The following is a 20,188-nucleotide window of genomic DNA, read 5'->3' as shown; positions in this document are numbered from 1 at the left end:
TCATGGCGCCATTGCGAGCCGCCTGTCGCAAGTTTGCATTGGTCTGGACTGGTACCGAGCGGAAGGGTGGAAACCTGAATTTTGGCGTCTCTGCATCTTTGGCGGACGACAGTCGTGACGTCACAATATCGGCAGATCGTACTGCCATTGTTCCTCGGGAATACCCGCCCATTGATCGTATACCAGTGAGACGGAGGTCCAGAGTCAATTGGACTTTTCTGAGGATCTGATGTTGTGAATTTTGAGTTTTGGGTTGGGTTTAATGTGGCCTTAAATTTCTAGGTGAAGTGCTACGCATCATGGCTTCAAGCAAGCCCATGAGACTTTCTTTACCTACTGAGACCACTCTATGAAGCACATTCGAATCATGATAGTGCACTTTTCTCAACGGATGGTGTGTCTGGACCAATAACTGAACCGTTGAATCTTTGAATTGCCGAGCCTTATGCCCTTACTGCCACCACGAAACGACCGCACTTCGTCGCAAGCATCGTCTCTTTGATATAGTTGTTAATTCTCAGGAGATCCGTCACAGACACGCTTGCGCAGAGTTTCTGGGCGCGGCATCAGATCTGCTAGATCCGATCGTGTTTATCATCAGCATTCCTTGATCTACACTAGAACACATCTAGGTCCTGTCTTCCCACGTGTATCTGCCCATGCGCCCGCGCTACTGTTAACCGTCTTGTCTTGAATAAGCACAGCTTCAACGTCTGAATTGCGCCCTCCATGTCTTGTTTCAATGACCAAGGTAAGACAACCATGACAAGGCAACCGTCCATTATTCCAGCTTCCCAACCCATCAGTGAAACACCAACGCCCGGATATCGATACTCTGCCGACACTCCATCTCATCCATCTCCGGGTCCCGAAAAGCACAATGCGCAGCCCTCCGAACGACCGACGTATCCGAATCAAAACACTTGATGAACAACGCCTCATCCGGCTTCTGCCCATCCAAAAAGTACCACCGGTGCGCCGGATTCGGCTTAATCGTCCACGTCTCGGCCCGGTGACGGGGATAAATAATCGCGCCCGGGACAAGGTCCTCCTCCGCGACCGTACTCCCGTCCGCGACGGCCAGCGGGTCCCGCCGCACCGTCGCAATAGGCCGCCAGATGTTGATGATCTGGAACCGGCGCTTCTCCTTGTCGAGGAGTCTGCCGGCTTCGTCCGCGCCGACGTGGTGCCTCGCCATCATGACGGCGCCGTCGTAGGACTGGTCCACGTGCGCCTTGTGCAGGGGGCCGCGGTGCTCCGTGTTGCGTTCGCCTAGGCTGTGCCAGTTTGCCGGCCCGCGGCGGATCTGGTGGTTGAAGATGACGACCCGGCTTGCTCCCGTGCTGTTGGTGTTGACCCCTGGTGAGCATGGGCCCTCAATTGTGAAAGTTGGCCCCCACTGGTGTGTATAATAAACCTTACACCGCCCAAAAGCTGCCCACTTCGCGGCCGGCTTGGATAAATGAAAGCGTGCAAGACTTACATTTCCTTGTACAGCTTCTCCATCTCGGGATAGTAGACGCCCTTGACCCGTTCCTCGTCTGTAAAGTCCGTCTCAACGCTAGTGTGGCGGACGTACTGGAAGCCGTGGGTGTCGAGGGTGTACTTATCCTCTTCGCCTCTGATGTCGGTGACGGTGACGGTGCGAGGTGTCATTTTCCTCTCATTTGTGACTTTCTGACTGGAATTGAACAAAAGGCATGAGTACTTCGAGCTATTGACACGGTACTCGAGAAATGTGAAGTCTTGTAGACAAGGATATTAAAAAGCGGCCTTACCCCCCTACAACGATTGGGGTGGGAGGGGTTCCATCTCCAGGGTCGTCATAGTAGTTTATGATCGTGACGACTGCACGTCTCTCTGGTCTTTCGGCTTCTGTGGACTTGATCTGTGCCGTGTCCGGCAGAGGCTGGTGATTTGTTGTTCCCACGGCCATATTTGTATCTCTGATGCTATGATATCGTACCACAAGACAACTGTCTTAATTGATGAGATGGGTTTGGAGATTCGGTTCGTCGCGCTGTGTATTGTCTGTAATGTACTTGAATATGTGCAGATATGTACGAAGATGACTTAGACGACAGAGTGTGAGCAACTAGCAATGAGAAGACCAAGGCACTAAAGGCAAGATACAATATCAGATCAAACCAAAATAAACGCAAGGGAGCATCTCAAAATGGGAAACACAGTGGTCCCTCATCTATGAACTGGAGATTTGCGAGCGGAGTCCCTGGCAGCCGGCGGCACGGCAGAGGGAAGAGGGCCGACTGGACGGAGCTCCGCCTTCTCCTTTTTCCGCGACCCCGCGATGGACTGTGCCCCATGCGTCCATGCACTGTCCTGATTGCACGTGATTGGGGTTGAACGGAATGAGGGGTAATCATTAACCGCACTGTACCGACGTATCAGGAACAAGCAGCCGGTCAAGTGGATCCGTCAACCCCACTGTGACAGCTTGGGCTTAGCGCGTTGGATCTCCAATGGGCGGTCCAGGTCCCAGGTGGTGGGGTTTCGAGGGAGAGGTCCCCGCCATGGCCCATGAGAAGCTCTGGTGCTGCTATTGCTGTCCGGGTTGCTGCGTATGCGTGGCTTCCCGGGGGGCCATTTGCTTGACCGCCCCTCGATTCCCGTCCTGTCCCTTTTTTTGGGTTTCGCTTCTCGTCTGAACAGCTCCTGGAACATCTGCTCTTTACCTGTCTACATCTCCTCCCTTTCTTCTACGCTTCTACTCTCCTATTCTTCTTTCTCTCTCATCAAACACATCTTTCAAACACATCAACAAACCCCCTACATCAGACACAATGGCCGCTCAGATCCCTCCCGGAGGAACCTACCTCGACACCTTCAAGAAGTCCTTTGTCGATGTCAAGCCTGACGCCGACAAGGAGAATGCCATCCCTACCTCCGACTTCCTCGATGCCTCCGAGTCTCTGACCACCATCTTCGGTATGTTCCCCCAGCACGGCTGCTCTCTCTCAATACCAAAGGAGACACCGAGCCTTTGATGGTTTCCATGTCTCTAACGAATATCCCCTCTTCTAGATGCCCTTGGAGGCGTTGCTTTCGGTCCCGTCAAGAGCGACATGGGCGGCAACATCAAGGTACGACCTGACTCCTCTCGATACCCCCGATACCCTTTAGCACATGTTCCGAATCATCCCTTGTCACGAAGCTCGGATGCTACCATATTGCTCCTACAACTACATCCAAAAGACGTTGACGAACAATGCCTGACTTATCCATGTACAGAAAATCCGTGAGCGCCAGCTGGCTGCTCCCGGCGAGTCCGCCACCCTTCAGGAGCTCGTCAAGGCCGAGCTGGCCACCAAGAAGCACGTTGCCACCGAGGGTCTCCTCTGGCTGGTTCGGTAAGTCTGCCTCTGAGCTCCCCGTATCACCGACAACGCAGCGGCCGAAACTAACAATGTATTTTGCCAGTGGTCTCGAGTTCACCTGCATCGCCCTGAGCCAGAACGTCGCCAAGGAGTCCGAGGAGCTCTCCGAGTCCTTCCGCAATGCCTACGCCACCACCCTCAAGCCCCACCACAGCTTCCTCGTCAAGCCCATCTTCAGCGCCGCCATGAGCGCCTGCCCCTACCGCAAGGACTTCTACGCCAAGCTCGGCTCCGACCAGGACAAGGTCGCCGCTGAGCTCCGCGTCTACCTCGCCTCCCTCGAGAAGGTTGTCGGCATCCTCAAGGGCTTCCTCGCCAGCAAGGACGCCAAGTGGTAAGCGCAAACAATGCTCTTGTGCGCGCTGACCGAGAAGAATCAAAGGCCCCCCAAAGAAAGCGGGGACCAAAAAGAAAGAGAAATAAACAACGAACAATGACGATATGATGGAAAGAACAACATGTCCTGTCAGTGTCCGCTGCGATGCTAGTACATCGTCAGCCACGAGCCAGTTTACGCAGCCTAGAAATGAATCACAACCTCGAAGCTTGAACCAAATATTTTTCTTTGAGCTTTATGCAATCGAACAATGGCGAGCTTACACAATCACCTTTGACACTTTTGAACTCTCCTGGAGCCATAGTACACAATTTCGAGAGTCGTGAAACATCCTTCGTATTTAACAGGGCTTGTCAGCACACTCATGGACATTTACTTCGCACAACAGAGACATAACAGATAACATCCACACAGCGGCCACACCCGGATCGCATTCACCTACACATCCGACTTTTTTTAACAAGAGCAAAATTTGATTCTTCAAACATCCTTCAAGATGTCTCTTCCAGACCCAGTCATCAAGCAAAACAAGTTCCAAATTCAGTTGCCGGCAGAGCTGTACCTTGATATAGCTCAATGGCTCGGCCGGTTTCAGGCCGAGACAAAGAGGCGAGAGTACGTGATACCAACATATGTATCACCCACCGACGACGACATTGATAATGACATTGTTAGGGACTTGAGGGATATGAGAACTACACAAACCGTCGTATCGGCGGCCAAGGAGACGCATCCTACAATGGCCATGCTCACCGCGGGCATGGTCAACAAATACTACCACAAAGCGATCAACGACATTGCTCTCCGGTGGGACGCCCAGAGCGAAAACCCCAGGGCCGTCTACCACGCCGCAGTGCACAACAACGTTGATCTCCTCCGCCAGGCCCTTGAGAAGCCCGGAGCTAAACCGGACTACGTCCCACACAGCCTAAAGCCGTCTATATGGACACCACTCATGGTGGCTGCGTCCAAAGGCTATGCTCAAGTCGTGGACCTGCTTCTGCACAAGGGGGCTAATCCAGCACTAAGCTTCGCCGCCCGTCATCTTTCATGGTGGGAACCGCGTCCATTTGCTGCAAGCCCAGAGTCAGGTATTGGGCTGTATGAGTTTGACAGAGACCTTTATGGGCAGCCCTCGCCCCTCCATGCCGCTATGCTGGCTCCCGAGAACGCGTTGACCGTATCCAAAACTATTCTTAGGTCTCTCCCACCACGCTTCTTGACCAAGATTTCCGATCCGCATGGACTCTTCCTTGCTATTGCTGTTGCTCGAGACCATGTCGATTTGGTGGACATGTTAATCAATCGAGGCGCAGATTTTGACCATGGAGGCATAACTAGCTTCCATATGAATACTCCGGTACTTCATCACGCCGTCTCCGGCGATATGGTTCGCAAACTGACCCTAGCAGGTGCGCCACTACATACACCTATCGAGTTCGGCCTCAATGCTCTCCATGCTGTCTGTCTCCGTCAGACAGATTGCTCTTCTGCAATAAGAGAGCTCGTCCGACAGGGCGTTAAGTTGGAAGAGACCACGACTAGCATAGACCTACGACCACCTCCGATCCCTCAACAGGGACCTCTCCGGAAGATCCCTCAGACAGCTCTCAATCTCGCATGTAGGCAGCTCAACGTCGCTCACATCCGAACGCTGCTCGAATTAGGCGCTCACCCACTCGGTGCATGTCTTGAGGAGAGCCCTAGGAAGAAGATGAAGGGCAGTAAGTCCGTGAAGGATAGCGAGCTCTATAAGGTGACACCCCTTCACGATTTGTTTCTACCTGACTACTTTCTCCTGGAAGCACACTATAAGAGCAATGAGGAAACAGCATGCGCCATCAAAGCGGCTTTCAATTTGATAATAAGCCACCCTCTGGCTGTCGAAGCAGTATCGTCTTACGGGAACTTTACCCTTGGGTTCCCAAGCAGCGATCTCATGCACAGGATTTCAAGATCATTCTGGATGAGTGACTACAGTGATTACACCGGCGACTTTGGTAGGTACACCCCTCTGCAAATCTTTTTCGTTCATCCTTTCTCGGACGATCCCGAGATTCCACAGGCCATGTTCGACTTGGTAGAAGATGGTAGGGATCAGATCAACACCATCATAAAGCCGCTCTACATCACGCCGCTCCTGGCTCTCCTAGGCCACCGCTTCGACCATTCTCTCGGCGACGCAAACTTTTACCGGCCAAAACTGCTCAAGTGGCTTCTGGAACATGGCGCCGACCCGAATTTGTGCGACAAGGAAGGCTTCTCGCCCCTCCACTATGCAGTGTTCTGGCTCGATGCTCCGGCTGTCGAGCTTCTCCTTTTACACGGCGCTCAGGTCAAGCGCGAGGACGAACTCCAGGTCATGGACGTACTGTTCGGTGGTGTATTCACCAGAGCGCATCAAGAACAAGCAAAAAAATATAGTCACTCCCGGCAAACCGAATGGGCGCATATGGTGGAGCAAGTCGGCACAGAGTGGTCGATGCACGGCATCGGCAGTAACATTGAGCGCTGGCAGCCCGGCACGCCGCTGCCCGCATGTACGCTCTTCAACTTCGAGGGTAAGTTTATGTTCGAACTGGATGAAGAGGCTCCCGTGCCTTCAGAGCTCGTGACGCGGTGGGGAGGGTTACGTGAGGCTCTGAGGGGGGATGCTGACGAACGTAGGAAGCGGATCTTTGCGGCGCTGCTGCGAACGCCAAACGTGCTGCCCTTTTTGAAGCCCAGGGGGGTTATGGAACGTGACGGTGAGGTGAACCTTGGCGAGGACGGGTCCGGTCCTGACACGATTCGGTACAGTGTTTTGGACTGGGCGAGGGCGACGGCCCAGAAAGGTTGGTTTCTTCGTAGGATTAAGCGACTTGGAGGGGAGACTGGAGATATCCGGCCCAAGGCGAGGCTGGAGATATACGGCCGTTGTCCGTAGAAGTTTTTCTGTTCTCAGGAACGGAAGGCTGCAGGTAGACGAGATCTAAGAAGTCAAAACATTTTTCCAAATCTCTCACGTCAGAAGTGTGAAGTGATGCAACGTGTATAGTCTAGTGAGTGCAGGTAGTTAGTCATAGAAACATCCATCAGTCCAGACCCGCAGTCTGATATCCTCCTCTTCTTCGTCTAAGTTAGGTTTTCGTGTTGCATCAAGATGCCCAACACGAGATACAGGAGCAATCTTGGAGGAGCTTGAGATAATTTTGACCACTTGTCGATGGGATCTTGAGCTATCATGTGGAGAATACTCTGTGTTATCTTTCGCAAAGATATTAGATATTGTAAACACGATGACTACTGAACTATAACAGGAGCCAGATCCACAGTGTTAGCCCCCAAGATGGTTTCTGTGTGGAAAATCCATAGTATTGCGTCCATGATCGAAGACGAGTAGAAGATGGCCGTGGCGGCTGCTTAGTGTTTTCTGAAGTCGGCAAGGACGAGCACAACATGGAGGATGCCACGTTGTTGAAAAGCACGTTGCTTATTGCGGCGGGGAGGTGTTCACTTAATTTGTCGTGAGGGAACCTAGTGTATGGATTCAACATATTCTCCCACTGAAAATCAGGATAATCAAACTTGAAGATCTTGTATGACCCAATAATTTCTGATAGATGTTCCAAACATTGAGGGAGTATGAACAAGTGCTCACATACTTGAATGCTTTGAATATTCTCGTATCAGCAACATGGGAGAGAGAGCTCGAGTGAACAAGCAATGAAAAAGATCAAATTCCTTATCGTCACGAATCTAAGTTCTGGACGATATTCGACCAAACTCTCAAGGGGAACAAGAAAGGTCACAGCCAGCTTGGTGATGAGGAAACATGACCGGCGACCAATCTATGTAGCTCTGCGGGATGGATGTTGAAGCTTTGATCTCATCAGCGAAGCCGGCGGGAATACATGTGTCCATCACTTTTGATGTCGCTTACGCTTTTCCACCAGACCTGACAGGGGTCAGGGTTCCGATGAGATGTCAGAGAATCTAGACCGCCCATCGAGGAGGTCATCTGAGAAAGTGTCGATCTGCGACGGGGTCCCCCCTCTCAGGGCTGACTCGGGCTCTCGCGAAATTCATAGAGGGGCTCCCGCTGGGTTCTTTTGAGAAAGGAAGTAATCCTCTTCATTTCGTGATGGTCTTTTGATAGCTTTGTCCAGACGTTCGATGAGATCTGTTCATCTGATCCGAGTCAGTAACCGTCGCCCGTTGCAGGGGAAATGAGGGGATACTGAATATCTCGTGAAACCAACAGCCAACGCCCGGGCTGGAGTAGAGATAGATGGACATGTTCGTGGACCGCCATCCTTTCAATTACACAAGGCATATGGTGAAGCTATTATGTATGGCTTCGTTGGGAAATACGGCTGATACCATCCAGACGGCTGCGTGATGTGTACTCATGGAAGACCCAGCACAGAAAGTCGACTGAAGGAGCCATTGCCCTGAGATCTCAAACATCTCTGACTCCTAGCTCGATGGTAAAACAATACAGAACATTGAAAAACATCTGTGTTGTCATGAGATGACAATCTTTCTTAGAGATCGAGGCAATAATGTTGCCTGGGATCTTTGACTGACGTCGAGCTTCTCTTCGGACCCCGGCCAACAGGTTGCATCAACTTACCAACAGGCTGCCTGCTTGCCCGAGTGCGAGTATCCGTAGTACTAATTAACAATGGGGGGCCTATGTTGATTACGGAGTAGCCCGCGATCGAGCGGAAGATGACAGCCACAGGGGAGAAAGCTTCGATCAGTCAGGCTCGGACGTCATCCGCGCGCCTGCAATGAGAGTGTGTCCGTAGTTTGTCTCCAGAGTAATCCCATGACAAAGTAGTGGCAAATTATAGGACTGATGTTTAGGCAAAGAGTTGGACAAGGATGGCATTGGTGGAACCTGATGAGATCTATATCCAACAGTGCAGTCTATCTCGTGTGCGACATTCCGTACGGACGCCTGCATCCCAAGTCCTGGGCTGCTGCGCAGTTGAGATGCGTAGAGGGCCTGGAGGGATTGTGACCATCTATATGAAAGTTCTAGGGCTGTAGCGAGAGTGAAGGTAGCTGCGGATGGCCGCCGGGTCAAAGATTGATTATACACTCAACAAAAATGATGGTAATCTGCGGGAATAGCAGTTTTCTTTTTTTCGCCTCTTGAGTCTTGACTCGTGGCGAGTTGCCTCGAGATAGAGTTTTAGGTAATCTTGAGATTGGTTCTGTATAGGCCTGGTTCCATCGCAGTAAAAGAATCAAGCGAGCAGGTAGCAAAAGGTGCGTGCAAAGGTTAATATGTTTGCTAAGATTGCGCATTTGGCAAGGTGGGAGGGCGTCGTGAGATTACCCGCTGTTTCTTGCTCTCATTGTGCCCCGGGCCGGAGGGGTATCCGCTCATCGGCATGGAATGCCGAACAGAGTTCTTGGGGAATTTGCTCGGATTTGGTTTCCGGATATACTGTGATGTAGGTAGCTGGGAAAGTTGTCCCAGCTGTCTGTCACCTTTGCACTCGAACCGAATTTCCGTAGTGCCATCCATGCTTGAGGTGAAAGACTATATCTAGCTTCTTTTTGATGCGTCCGTGTGCAAATCACCAATGAAGAAGAGAGAAAGTCTAATTGTTGGGAGGTATAACTAAGATCCAGACGAATATGATCGACTGGGCGGAATACTACGTCGAAAAAAGGGTAGCGAGCAGCATGACAATCCAAAAGAGACCCTACGAATCACGGTTCCGGGTTTTGTCGGTATTTTCGTACGGGTACACTTTAGTTTGAGGAAAGAAGCGCGGGAGAGGCGCGGCGGCGGCGGCGGCGGCGCCCAGCCAAGCCTACACTGGATCCCCAAGGCGTTACAACTTTGTTGGCTGGTGGAGTTGGGAGTGGGAGCCGGGGGTGCTTGGCAGGAGAATTTCGAAATGATTTTGGGATTAGCGTCAGGGGCGGGAGGTTCGTGTTGACAAGGGTCTTGAGTCCTAGGCGAGAATCCTCTTTGGAGACCGACACTGGCAGTCTGACTGGCCTTGTCATGGGCCTTGATCCATTATTCTTGAAAGAGGAGGACTGCGGCAGGAGGAGGAGGTCTAGAATTTCGGGGAATTTCAATGAGCTGACTGTATGATTTGAGGGATTTGCAGCAGTTTGGGACGGGATGCTCTATGCTAGCTAGGCGCAGGGCGAAGGCGGCTATCTGCATGGTGGTCCATGGAATTTCAGAGTATGGGTCGGGAAGTTTTTGGCGGTTGGCATGAGGCGAGGTGATGTCAATAACCTAGGGTCCTGTTAGAGAAGCGTTGGTGATATATGAAGACAAGAAAAGAAACCACCAGTCCGGCAATGGATAGGTAATCACTCAGTAACTATGGAGATGAAATCGCTCTTCTTGAAGTACATCTCCGGATGCAGTTGGGTCGGCTTCAAAAGGTGGTTGAAAACGATCGTTGATGAGATTCAAATTTGTGGATGTCTTCATAGTTCGTTAGAGAGAGGCTTGTTTCTCAACTCATACCTTACTCGGGAATCGAAATGATGGTGTGTGATCAGATTCGTGTGGATGACAAAGAATCGGGAATCGATTCGAGTTGAGATGAATACGAAAAAGGCGGGAAGAACAAAAACTTGAGAGAGAGAAAAAAAAGTGTAATCATCATCCCAACTCGCATAGCAACACTCATGAACCGCCAATCTAGTTGCGACTCGGTAAACGCTGAAGCGTCAAGGCAACCCCCGTCAGCGCTGACAGGTGTGACAAGGGATAGACAGGACGTTCACACAGCGTCTGCAAGCGAGTGGAAAGAGAAACCGAGAAGAGAACAGACGGCAGCCGGGCAGACCAAAGCCTAGGCCCCAATGTTGAACCCATACGCGCTAGACTGATTAGGGGGCCAGCAGCCAACAAGATAAATTTAATGATTTAATCAAGAAGCTGGAAAATGAGCTGATGGCGGATGGATCATGGGTTGACAGAGCTTGTCTTTACGGCTGAATTATTTAGTTGCGATGGCTGTGAGTCTGCAGCTGCGGAAGACTGGAAGTCGAATACCCTGTTCCCCGGATTTTCGGAATGTTCCCAAGCCTCGAAGCACTATCTCCTTTGTAAATCCATGGAAGAGCTGACAGACGAAAACAAAAAAGACAGAAAGAAAAAGACAGTGACCGAGAAGAGTGGGATGTCGAGACCAGGTTCTTGAAACCAAGCGATCTGCAGACGGTGGCTCATTGGTGGAATGCGCTACGGTGACCCTGGATCATCCACTTGTTTGACATGAATTAAGGAGTGGGCGGGAGGCCGAGGCGCTGAAAGTGGTGGTGCTTTTTTACTTTGGAGTCTTCCCTCCACAGTCAACTTTCTCTCTCCCTTCCCGCGTACGCTACGGAGTGATACGTCTCTGACCGTACGCTTGGTAAGAGACCGATAGGCGCTAGCAGGCTTGTTTCTCTTCTTTGGTGCCCCGTACTTCCGTAGCGATGGCCTAGTCTCTTTGCAGTTTCGCTGGACGGAATCACGGATACTATGCCTCGTGTAAGGCCTGGTCCATGAGCCGAGAGGCCCGTCGTCTGAAGTTGAGAAATAAGATCGGGTGTTAAAGGCAGGCCAAGCAGCCACCCGCGAATCCGAGCTTCTGCATGACAATCCCTTCCGGAAGTCTATCCATTGCGTGGGCTCTTGAATGTACGGTTATTGGTGTGTAAAATCAGAGCTTACCAAGATGAACCTCTCTAGGGAAACGCTGTCGGCTATTGGGGGTGAACCTGGCAGACACGGGAGGAAACGAGACGACGGCTGGCTCTGAGAGAAACAACGGAAGTTTAATACAGAGTACTTTACGTAGTGGTCGATGGTATCAGGGAAGTCGAATGCCGTCATCTCCCACCCAAAGCATCTTCAATGGTCCCTACACTTACAGTGTAATCGACGGTTCTTTGCCCAGAGTCCCGGAAACTCTAGCGCTTGGTCTGTCCACCGCCACTCCGTCTTGGTCTTCTTTTCTTCTCGGTTGGCGTTCCATAGCGTTTCCATCTAGAGTGAGAGAGTCTTACTCTAGCCCGCTGGCCACTCCATGTACACTAGCCAAAGCCACCCCGGGCCCCGGGATGGACGGGGTGGGGAACAGTCGAAATTGCATCCTCCGCCGCGTTTGCTGTGGTGAAACGGCCAGGGAGATTTGACCAGCCCAGGATCGTGTGCAATCGACTTACACGCACATACGCCCATCCAGATTACAGAGAGGGGTTACTCCGTACGTACAGAGTAAGGAACCACATACTCTATTGGGTCCTCGTCTAGCAATCTAGCCCTGTCGTCCTCGACTACTCTCTGCCTGTCTATGACTGACACTGACACCGCGACGGCGGTGCTCTCCCGAAATCTCCAGAGACTAGAGTCCACACACCCCCCTTACCTGATGCTGGTCTATGCTGGCTATGTTGGTGGTAGTGGTGGTGCGGGTTCCCAATATGGGCAATATGGGGATCTTGTTGAACGGCTCCATTCGCGCCATTGTCTTCTTTAAATGGAGGCAAACACCGCACCTCCCAGCTAGACAACAAGGCTTCCTCTCTTCTCTTCTTCTTGCGATCAAGGGATTGTTGACCATCTCCTTGCCCCAACCGACATTCTTTTTTCCAGACATTCGTTCATTCACTCATTCAAACAAAGGCTCTAGTCCCTTTCACAAAGCTACTAAACGAAACATACACGATCATTTACTGAACTTTGAAAGTTCCTGAACTGCTATATACAAACAGCAAACATGCGTTTCTTCTCCGTCCTTGGCTTCGCGGCCGCGGCCGTTGCCCAGCTGACGTCGTCTTCCCTCGAGAAGCACGTCGATACCGCCACCATCAAGTCCTTCAACCCCATCAAGGAGGCTTACTGGACCGGTCTTCCTCACCACCGCCGCACCCCCTTCGCCGTCTCCCCCGACGGAAAGTCGGCCTGGCTCGCGTACCTCGACTCCTCCGAGACGGGCGTCCACGTCCAGCAGATCGACCCCACCACCTTCGCCGCCACCGGTGACCCCGTCACCGTCTCTGGTGGTAAGGAGGCCGCCGGTCTCGTCGCCCACAACGATGGTTTCGCTCTCATGACCAACGAGGTCCTCTCCGGCTCCGGCACCGACGTCGCCATCGCTGTTCTCTACCGCTACACCACCGGCAAGACCGAGCCCACCTTCAAGACCTGGCTCGGCGGCCCCAACGTCGACGGCAGCCAGGCCATGGCCTCCCCCGACGTCAACGGTGACCTCGTCTTCTCCGAGAAGGCCGGTTACTACGCTGCTTACATCGTTGTCACCGCTTACCAGGGCGATGCCACTGGTCACTTCGGTGATGCCATCCGCTACGTCGACACCGCCGGCAAGCTCACCTCCATCGCCGGCGCCTCCTCCAGCTGGGGCTGCTCCCACAACACCGGTATCGCCTTCGAGGCCGCTGACGCCGCTCCCTTCGCCTCCATCTGCGCTGAGGACCAGGGTGCCATCTGGCTCAACACCAAGTCCCAGGGCATGACCAACGACAACGTCAAGATCTCCAACGAGCACGTCATCAACGGCGGTGCCAACGAGGCCATGGGCGGCATGTCCGGCTCCTACTCCAACCTCGCCCGCTTCATCGGTGCCGACTCGTACATCTTCTCCTGGGTCTCTCGTGGCGCCATGGACTTGACCGAGAACTCGTGGATGGGCTCCGGCTACACCACTTCCAAGAACCGCACCAACAACCGCAACGTCGCCATCGCCCTCTTCTCCGACAAGAACACCCTCGTCGGCTCTCAGGCTACCTCCGTTGCCGGCACCGCCGACGGTGACTCCCAGATCAACTGGATGACCTCTGGCTCCAACGACTGCTCCAACGCCCACGCTGCCACCTTTGACTCCTCCAAGGCCCTCATCACCTGGGAAGAGATCTCCTCCCCCACCTGCGCCTTCGACGCCATGGGCTGCCAGGGTACCTTCGCTGGCACCAAGTTCCAGATGGTCGGCAGTGACGGCAAGAAGATTGGTGAGGTCCTCAGCTCCGACGACACCTACGTCGCCGGCGACATGGTCACCATGTCCGACGGCCGCATCTGCTGGCCCTACGTCTCCATGACCTGGAAGCTCGACGGCCCCGTCACCGGCTCCCCCGTCACCAAGATGTCCTTTGCCTGCATGACGGGTGGCGCTGGCTCCGGCACCGCTTCCTCCGCTGCTCCCGCTTCCTCCGCTGCCCCTGCCACCAGCGCCCCCGCCGTCGCTTCTTCCTCCGCTCCCGTCGCCGCCGCCCCCTCCACTACCGAGGCTGTTGACGCCGTCGCCACCAGCGCCGTGAACTCCGCTGACCCCACCTTCGCCTCCGGCACTGCCCCCGAGCCCATCTTCGAGACCATCTCCGGCCCGGCCTACACCCCCTCCGCTTCCGCCCCTGCTGCCGTCCCTACCTCTTCCCAGGCTGCCTCCGTCCCCGCTGAGGCCCCCGCCTCTTCTGCCCCGGCTGCTTCCGCCTCTGCCCCCTCCGGAGCTCCCATCCCCATCTTCGAGACTCTGTCCCAGGCCCCTGCTTCCTCTGCCGCTCCCGTCCCCGGCACCACCGTCTCCGAGGCCAAGCCCGAGCTCACCGCCACCCCCTCCGGCGCTGCCTCCAAGACCAAGAAGACTCGCACCCGCACCAAGACCCGCGGCCCCAAGCCTACTGGTGCCCCTGCCCACAGCGGCAAGTGCAGCACCCGCACCACCATCAAGACCGTCTACGTCACCGCATAAATGAGTAGATGATCTGGTGCAAACCTACCTTGTGGGGATGATGAAAAAGAGGTTGATTCGAGAGGAGAGTGTAAGAGAGACGGAGTTTGGGAGTAGCAGCATTGAGTACATCTCTTCAGCAAGGTGAAGAGAGTGTAGCTCGATGAGTTTTCATGTACATACTATGTACGACTTGTACACAAATTTCCCGCCTCGCATCTTCTTTTCCCTTGCTCATCCGCTTGGATCGAGGGAATACGAAGAGCGAGTCAAGGCCACTGGCCGATTTTGAGCAAAATTGAACAAAGACTCAGTTCATCATCGGCAGTATTCCGGCGCGCCTCCCAATTCGCTTTTTACGTTCGTGTGCCATGTCCTTTATTTTGCGGGCCTCTTAGTCCCAAGTGAGCAGTTGACTAGGTCAATTATAGACATGACCGAAAGTGACGCGATGAGATGCGAGAGATTCGGAATCCGGCAGGTGAGTGTTGTGGAAAAGCCATGTGATGAACATGGAAGATGAGTCGTGCGCAGTTGTGAGAAACGATGGGGGGAAGAAGAAGAGGGAAATGAGAACCAAACAGTGAGCGACGACCTCGCTGAGATCAAAGCGGCACCTTAACACTGATGCTAACGGCCAGTTCCGAACCAATAGACCCGCCGATGGTCTTCATAAGCAACCGATTGTAGACAAGAACAAACTAAAGTTGCAAACTTCTCTCTGTCAGCAGCCAGATGGACACCAAAGACCAGAGTGATTCCTCTCAGAAATCACTTTCCTACCAACGGATACCAACGGTCAACTTGTCTCAGTTGAAGCTAGTCCTGACTTTCTCTCTCCCAAGGATCGAGGAAATAAGAGGCGGCCTAAACACCCACGAATGGGCAGACCAGCGGAGCCACATGGCGATGATGGCACGGGATAAACCCTGTCACACATCCTGCTGGCCTCAGGGGCGACCATCTGTCAGACTGTAAGGTACCGCGCTGCGACGAATCGACGATAACGGACCGCCATTGGGGGCCGCTTCCCTACCCTAAAAGAGCAAGAGGAGTAAAAGCCAACAGTCATGACAGGGTAGCATCAAGCCAATAACAATCAACATGTGGACTTTTACGTCCTAATTGGGCGGTTCTATCCGAGCTAGAGAGAACGGAATCCCCATTAAGCCCTTCTTCTCATCGATACATGGGAGATCATCAGGGGACCAGTTGAGTTTCGATGATCAACAAGGGATCCAATGACCGCGCACGCTCGGCATTTGAGCTTAACTCGTGTTGGTCTCTTTGGGAATAGAATCGAGTCCTGAGAAAAGGATCCCGTCTTCCCCCTCTCCCTGGTAGGACCCTGACTCTTGTCCCACCTGATTCCTACCTGACGGCGCATCATCCGTACACGGGCAAGACTCCATGAGTCCATCACCAACAAAGGATGTGTCTGGCCGAAAGCGTGCCTTTCGTGCTGTCATCCCCCTGAGGGAAGACGCGCGGAGCCCGTCAGCGGCATTGTTCCCAAGAGTCCAAGACACGTTTTCCGGCTATCATAGCCGTCCTCGACGAGAGGATGAAGAGGGCAGCGCTTGGTTTCCTCCACCTCCGGACAGTATCCGGCAATATCCAAGACCATGTGGCCGTGGGAATAACCTAATCGAGTGGCTGCTAATCCGTCAACGTTGCATTTCATTGAACTACCAATCGCCTCTGTCTCCTTCATCCTACACTAACGATCCCTGCCATGGAGACGAGAGCCAGATAACCTCGTAGGCTCGTAGCCCGAATAGGCGGCATCACACCATCTTTCGGCTGCGTTTCCCCTCGTCCAGTCATGCTTGAGATGCGCTCCCCGAAGTTCGAGGATACCTTGCTCGGTTTCCGTCCCGGCAGCTGCGCCATTGCCGACACACCAATCTGATCTGGCATATGGCTGATCCTCCTTGGGTAAGGATAAGGAGAAAGCAAGGCATGCAGATAGAGACGATGGAAGGAGAGAAGAGACAAGCGACCACCTTATAAGGCCTAGTGGCCGCCTCTCTCGTCGAGTGTCACGATGTTGAAGCTGTAGGCATCTCGTCGGTGATTCCGCGCTCACCAAGTCGCTCTTTGAACATCAGTCAGGCCAGCTTCGTTGCTGTGCGTCCTCTCATTTCCCCAACGACATTCGTTCTGAATACCCAACACTCTTTGGTCCTCCTTGACCTCGTTCTTCGATACCCTCATCATGGTTCGCTCAATTGTAATCGGCCGTTTCCTGGCCGGACTGCTCCTTGCTTCCGGCGCAGCAGCTCATACCGAAGGGTGCAGCTGCTCCTCTGATGGCATCCAGCGCGTCACCTACATTGTCGTCGAGATGCCCGATCAGCCCGAACAAGCAGCCTCCTCCTCGTCCGCTTTTACAACCCTAACCACCGTCCCGACGCCAACGTCCACGGAGAGGTTCACCGCGCAAGCAGCGCACGTAATCGAGGATATCCCAGCCTACGAGCCCCTCGCCGTCAAGCCCGAGACCCTTCGTCCAGCTGTAAACACAACACACACCTTTGGCGCCACCGCCGCTCCCGGCATCGACACCAAAGACCCCATCAACATCGTTCCGGCCACAAATATCTCGCTCTACTACGCGGCCACGGACATGGAGGAACAAGGTTCCATCGACATGAAACTCGCGTTCAAGAACCCCGCCGTGGTCCTCGAGCACGTTGACGCCGTCAGCAACGTCACGTGCGGAGACGACGAGCTCACCGTCTCCTTTTCCTCCGCCGACGCCTTTAACGAGGCTGTCAAGGACTGGTCCGACTCTGCCGAAGAAGGATTTATCCTCATCACCAACCACATGGGCAACTGCGATGCCGACTTTGAACGGGGCTTCTTCCTCGCAACGGGCTTGACCTCCAGCAAGGGCGACCTATCCATCACGGTCGCAGCTTCAAAGGAGGAGCTCACCAACATCGCCGGCGAGTGCGAAATGTCCTTCACTTCCCTGCCGGCTGCCACGCTCTCCAAGCGCCTCACCCTCGACCCGTCCGTCTCCCTCTCCTTCGCCGAGGGCATCGCCGAGAACACGGTCCTTTATAGCGACGGGCAGTACGTCAACATCACGGCCGACGAGGCCTGGTTCAGCTCCAAGATCACCTTCTCCGGCTACCTAAAGTACAACTTCTGGGGCTTCAAACTGCAGGCTCTGTACTTTGACCTAGACACGACCTTTGACTCGGCCGTCGGCGTCTCGGTCGACGTCGCCGCCTCCTACAGCCACGCGCTCAAGTACGCCCCGGACGCGTTATCCTACTCCCTCGTATCCGTCCCCGGTATCGTCGAGCTCGGTCCGGGCGTGGCTTTCGCTGTGGGCTTAGACTTTGACGTCTCTGCTGCCGTCGGCGTCACGGCGGGGCTGAGCGTGAGTCTGCCGGCGGGCAACGTTCATCTCGACCTCCTGCACGGGGAGAAGTCGTCGGCGAGTGGGTGGGAGCCAAAGTACAGCAGCTACGCCAACATCACCGAGTCGGCTGATGTGCGCGTCGACGCCTCAGCGGACGTTACCGTGCAGCTGGCGTTCAAGTTGCTCGGCGGACTGATCGATCTCAGCTCCGGCATCACGGCGACGCCAGGGTTCGATAACGTGTTCAAGCTGCGCGGAGAGCAGAATCTGGGGGTCAGCGGTAGCGTTGGCGGCAGCAGCAGCAGCAGCAGCACTATTGGGGGCGGTAACTTTACGAGTAAGCCGGCCGAGGTAGCACAAGTTAGTGTGGATGTGCCCAAGGACGGGTTGATCTGCGCCGAGAAGAATGGGGTCGAGTTTGCGACGGACTTCTACTTCAACTTGACTGGCTTCGCAACAAAGTGGTGGAGCGGCGAGCTTTACAGTACCCGGGTGCCGCTTTGGGATCTGTGTTACAGCTTTTGAGGTGCTTCACACCAGTGGTGACGTGCTCTTGGCATGTCTTACGACTTCTCCTTTCTTCAATCATGATGTATACTAAGTAGTACCTTAATACCTATTTACCTTGTTCGTACTCACGCAGTATGGTGGAACTCCTGTTCAAGGGTCTCTAAGTTCTTCTTCTTGCTTTACGCAAGAAAACTGCATAAAATCATCGACTTATGTCCACGTCTTCTTTTCATCGAAAACTCTCTCAATGTTGCTCAAGCCTAACCACGAACGCAGACTTCGATGGCATAATATGGGTCTACGATAAGTATATGCCGCACCAAGACGTGATCAACGCGGGTTTCGCAGACGATCACGACTTCCAGAGCCACAGGAAGCGAGCGGCAGATGCGAGGGAGATTCCAAGAATAGACGCACCTCTACTCGGGGGCGGGGAGAAAGACAAGAACCCGACGTGATCTGCCGCCCGCCTCTCAAAAAAGAACGAAGACCGAAACCGGGACGGAAAAGGAGCCTGGTCTTGGTTCAACTCCCGGCCCAAGATGATTGGGTCCGGACTTGAGGTGGAATCTTCCCTCACTGTCAAGGACACTCGAGTCGATCGTTCGGAATAGTTCTCAAACCCCCACAATCCACCATCACATCAGTCGAGCCGCTGGCTGGACCTCTGTGGCCTCTCCCTCCTCCCCGCCGCCCCGGCCCAGGGTTGTGGTCCCCCCCGTCCACTGTAAATCAAGCTTACTATGGTGATATTGGAGCTTATTTGCTGTTAATGTTTAAAAAATTCTTATTCCTCCTAGGCCGTGCTCTCTTTACCCCCTTTTTCTTCTATGTGGTGAGGTTGTGTACCGGGGTGTGATGTTTCAGGAGTCTGACATCCCGAGTTACGGATGGCACATGACGTTTATTCGTCCATCGGATGAGCTGGAATGACTTGGGTTGAGCGTCACCTAACAACTTTGAGTTGGCAGTCTGACAGCCAAGGGGAACCCCAGACGGACGTTTTGGAGGTGGGCTTGGCGCATTGCGTGTTGAGCTTTTTCTGTCTTTGCTCATAGTTCAGATGGATGTTGTCAACCTGAGCAAGCTTGCCAAGAGTATTTGACGTAGTAGTTGGAGGAATAGAATGCCCCTTTAGCCAAGACTTAGCCAAGACCTTTTTCTGGAGGGATGTTGAGACAAACCGAACTCCTGAGACTGCTGAAATGCGACTCCGCGAAACTTTTGTGGAGAAGTCTCCGTGGTGGAGCTGTAGATGTCAACTTCAGCCAAGACCAACCCACAACCATTCCGCCATCAACAACAAGGGCTTCAATTTGCCTGTCACTTTGACGGTCACTTCGCCATAATACACCGAGGTGTCGGGGAGTTTAGACGTTGGAGGCAGGGTCGATTTGAGAGGCCGCTCCGAGAGTCTGGCACATGCCATGGTTAGAGAGTGGTGACTCGGATCCGTTGATCCAATGGTGGTTTGTTTCACGAGGGTTCTTCTCCCCTGAGGCTTATGGGATGATGGTACTGGCATCATACTCCATGATCCGTCACGTTGTGACCCACGGGCGGCTGGAGTTCAGCGCAAGAATACCAGATGATGGCGCAAAGACAGGGGGAACATATGGGGTAGGCAGACCTTAATTGTGAGGTGAAATCGACTGGCAAGTTGGGATATAAAGCATGGCTTCTTGGCCGCTGGTGATAACGATTACTCTACCTCTTCACCCTCACCTCAATACATCCATCACCAAGCTCTTCTCCTTCTCCTTTTTCCCTTGAGCCAGTCTCATTCTCTTCAACACTACTCGGGCAGTAGTTGTTCTTTCACGTGTATTTTACTCTCTTTCCATTCTCACCTTCTCTTTACTACCAT

At 53.5% G+C, this 20,188-nt stretch overlaps 7 protein-coding genes across 7 annotated transcripts; 5 read left to right on the top strand and 2 right to left on the bottom strand.

The window, feature by feature from the left end:
- Window positions 1–802: 802 nt before the first annotated feature.
- CPAR01_11287 (uncharacterized protein) lies at window positions 803–1,936 on the bottom strand (the record flags this gene model as incomplete). Its single annotated transcript, XM_060495546.1, has 3 exons — window positions 803–1,343; window positions 1,484–1,714; window positions 1,779–1,936. The coding sequence occupies 3 exons, from the start codon at window positions 1,934–1,936 to the stop codon at window positions 803–805; spliced, it is 930 nt and encodes a 309-aa protein (XP_060345894.1).
- Window positions 1,937–2,202: 266 nt separating this feature from the next.
- CPAR01_11286 (uncharacterized protein) lies at window positions 2,203–2,451 on the top strand (the record flags this gene model as incomplete). The annotated part of the gene is made up of 2 exons (XM_060495545.1): window positions 2,203–2,346; window positions 2,410–2,451. 2 exons carry the CDS (start codon window positions 2,203–2,205, stop codon window positions 2,449–2,451), a joined length of 186 nt encoding a protein of 61 aa, XP_060345893.1.
- Window positions 2,452–2,801: 350 nt separating this feature from the next.
- CPAR01_11285 (glycolipid transfer protein) lies at window positions 2,802–3,733 on the top strand (the record flags this gene model as incomplete). Its single annotated transcript, XM_060495544.1, has 4 exons — window positions 2,802–2,946; window positions 3,043–3,101; window positions 3,250–3,368; window positions 3,439–3,733. 4 exons carry the CDS (start codon window positions 2,802–2,804, stop codon window positions 3,731–3,733), a joined length of 618 nt encoding a protein of 205 aa, XP_060345892.1.
- A 495-nt stretch (window positions 3,734–4,228) lies between these two features.
- CPAR01_11284 (uncharacterized protein) lies at window positions 4,229–6,658 on the top strand (the record flags this gene model as incomplete). The annotated part of the gene is made up of 1 exon (XM_060495543.1): window positions 4,229–6,658. The coding sequence occupies one exon, from the start codon at window positions 4,229–4,231 to the stop codon at window positions 6,656–6,658; it is 2,430 nt and encodes an 809-aa protein (XP_060345891.1).
- A 5,809-nt stretch (window positions 6,659–12,467) lies between these two features.
- Window positions 12,468–14,456, top strand: CPAR01_11283 (uncharacterized protein; the record flags this gene model as incomplete). The annotated part of the gene is made up of 1 exon (XM_060495542.1): window positions 12,468–14,456. One exon carries the CDS (start codon window positions 12,468–12,470, stop codon window positions 14,454–14,456), a length of 1,989 nt encoding a protein of 662 aa, XP_060345890.1.
- Window positions 14,457–16,145: 1,689 nt separating this feature from the next.
- On the bottom strand, window positions 16,146–16,355 carry CPAR01_11282 (uncharacterized protein; the record flags this gene model as incomplete). Its single annotated transcript, XM_060495541.1, has 1 exon — window positions 16,146–16,355. One exon carries the CDS (start codon window positions 16,353–16,355, stop codon window positions 16,146–16,148), a length of 210 nt encoding a protein of 69 aa, XP_060345889.1.
- A 298-nt stretch (window positions 16,356–16,653) lies between these two features.
- Window positions 16,654–18,336, top strand: CPAR01_11281 (uncharacterized protein; the record flags this gene model as incomplete). The annotated part of the gene is made up of 1 exon (XM_060495540.1): window positions 16,654–18,336. One exon carries the CDS (start codon window positions 16,654–16,656, stop codon window positions 18,334–18,336), a length of 1,683 nt encoding a protein of 560 aa, XP_060345888.1.
- Between the last annotated feature and the right edge of the window lie 1,852 nt (window positions 18,337–20,188).

The sequence above is a fragment of the Colletotrichum paranaense genome, assembly GCF_030867605.1.
Source record: "Colletotrichum paranaense strain IMI 384185 chromosome Unknown Scaffold_9.1, whole genome shotgun sequence".
Taxonomy (NCBI): domain Eukaryota; kingdom Fungi; phylum Ascomycota; class Sordariomycetes; order Glomerellales; family Glomerellaceae; genus Colletotrichum; species Colletotrichum paranaense.
This window is presented reverse-complemented; position numbering and strand designations above follow the sequence as displayed.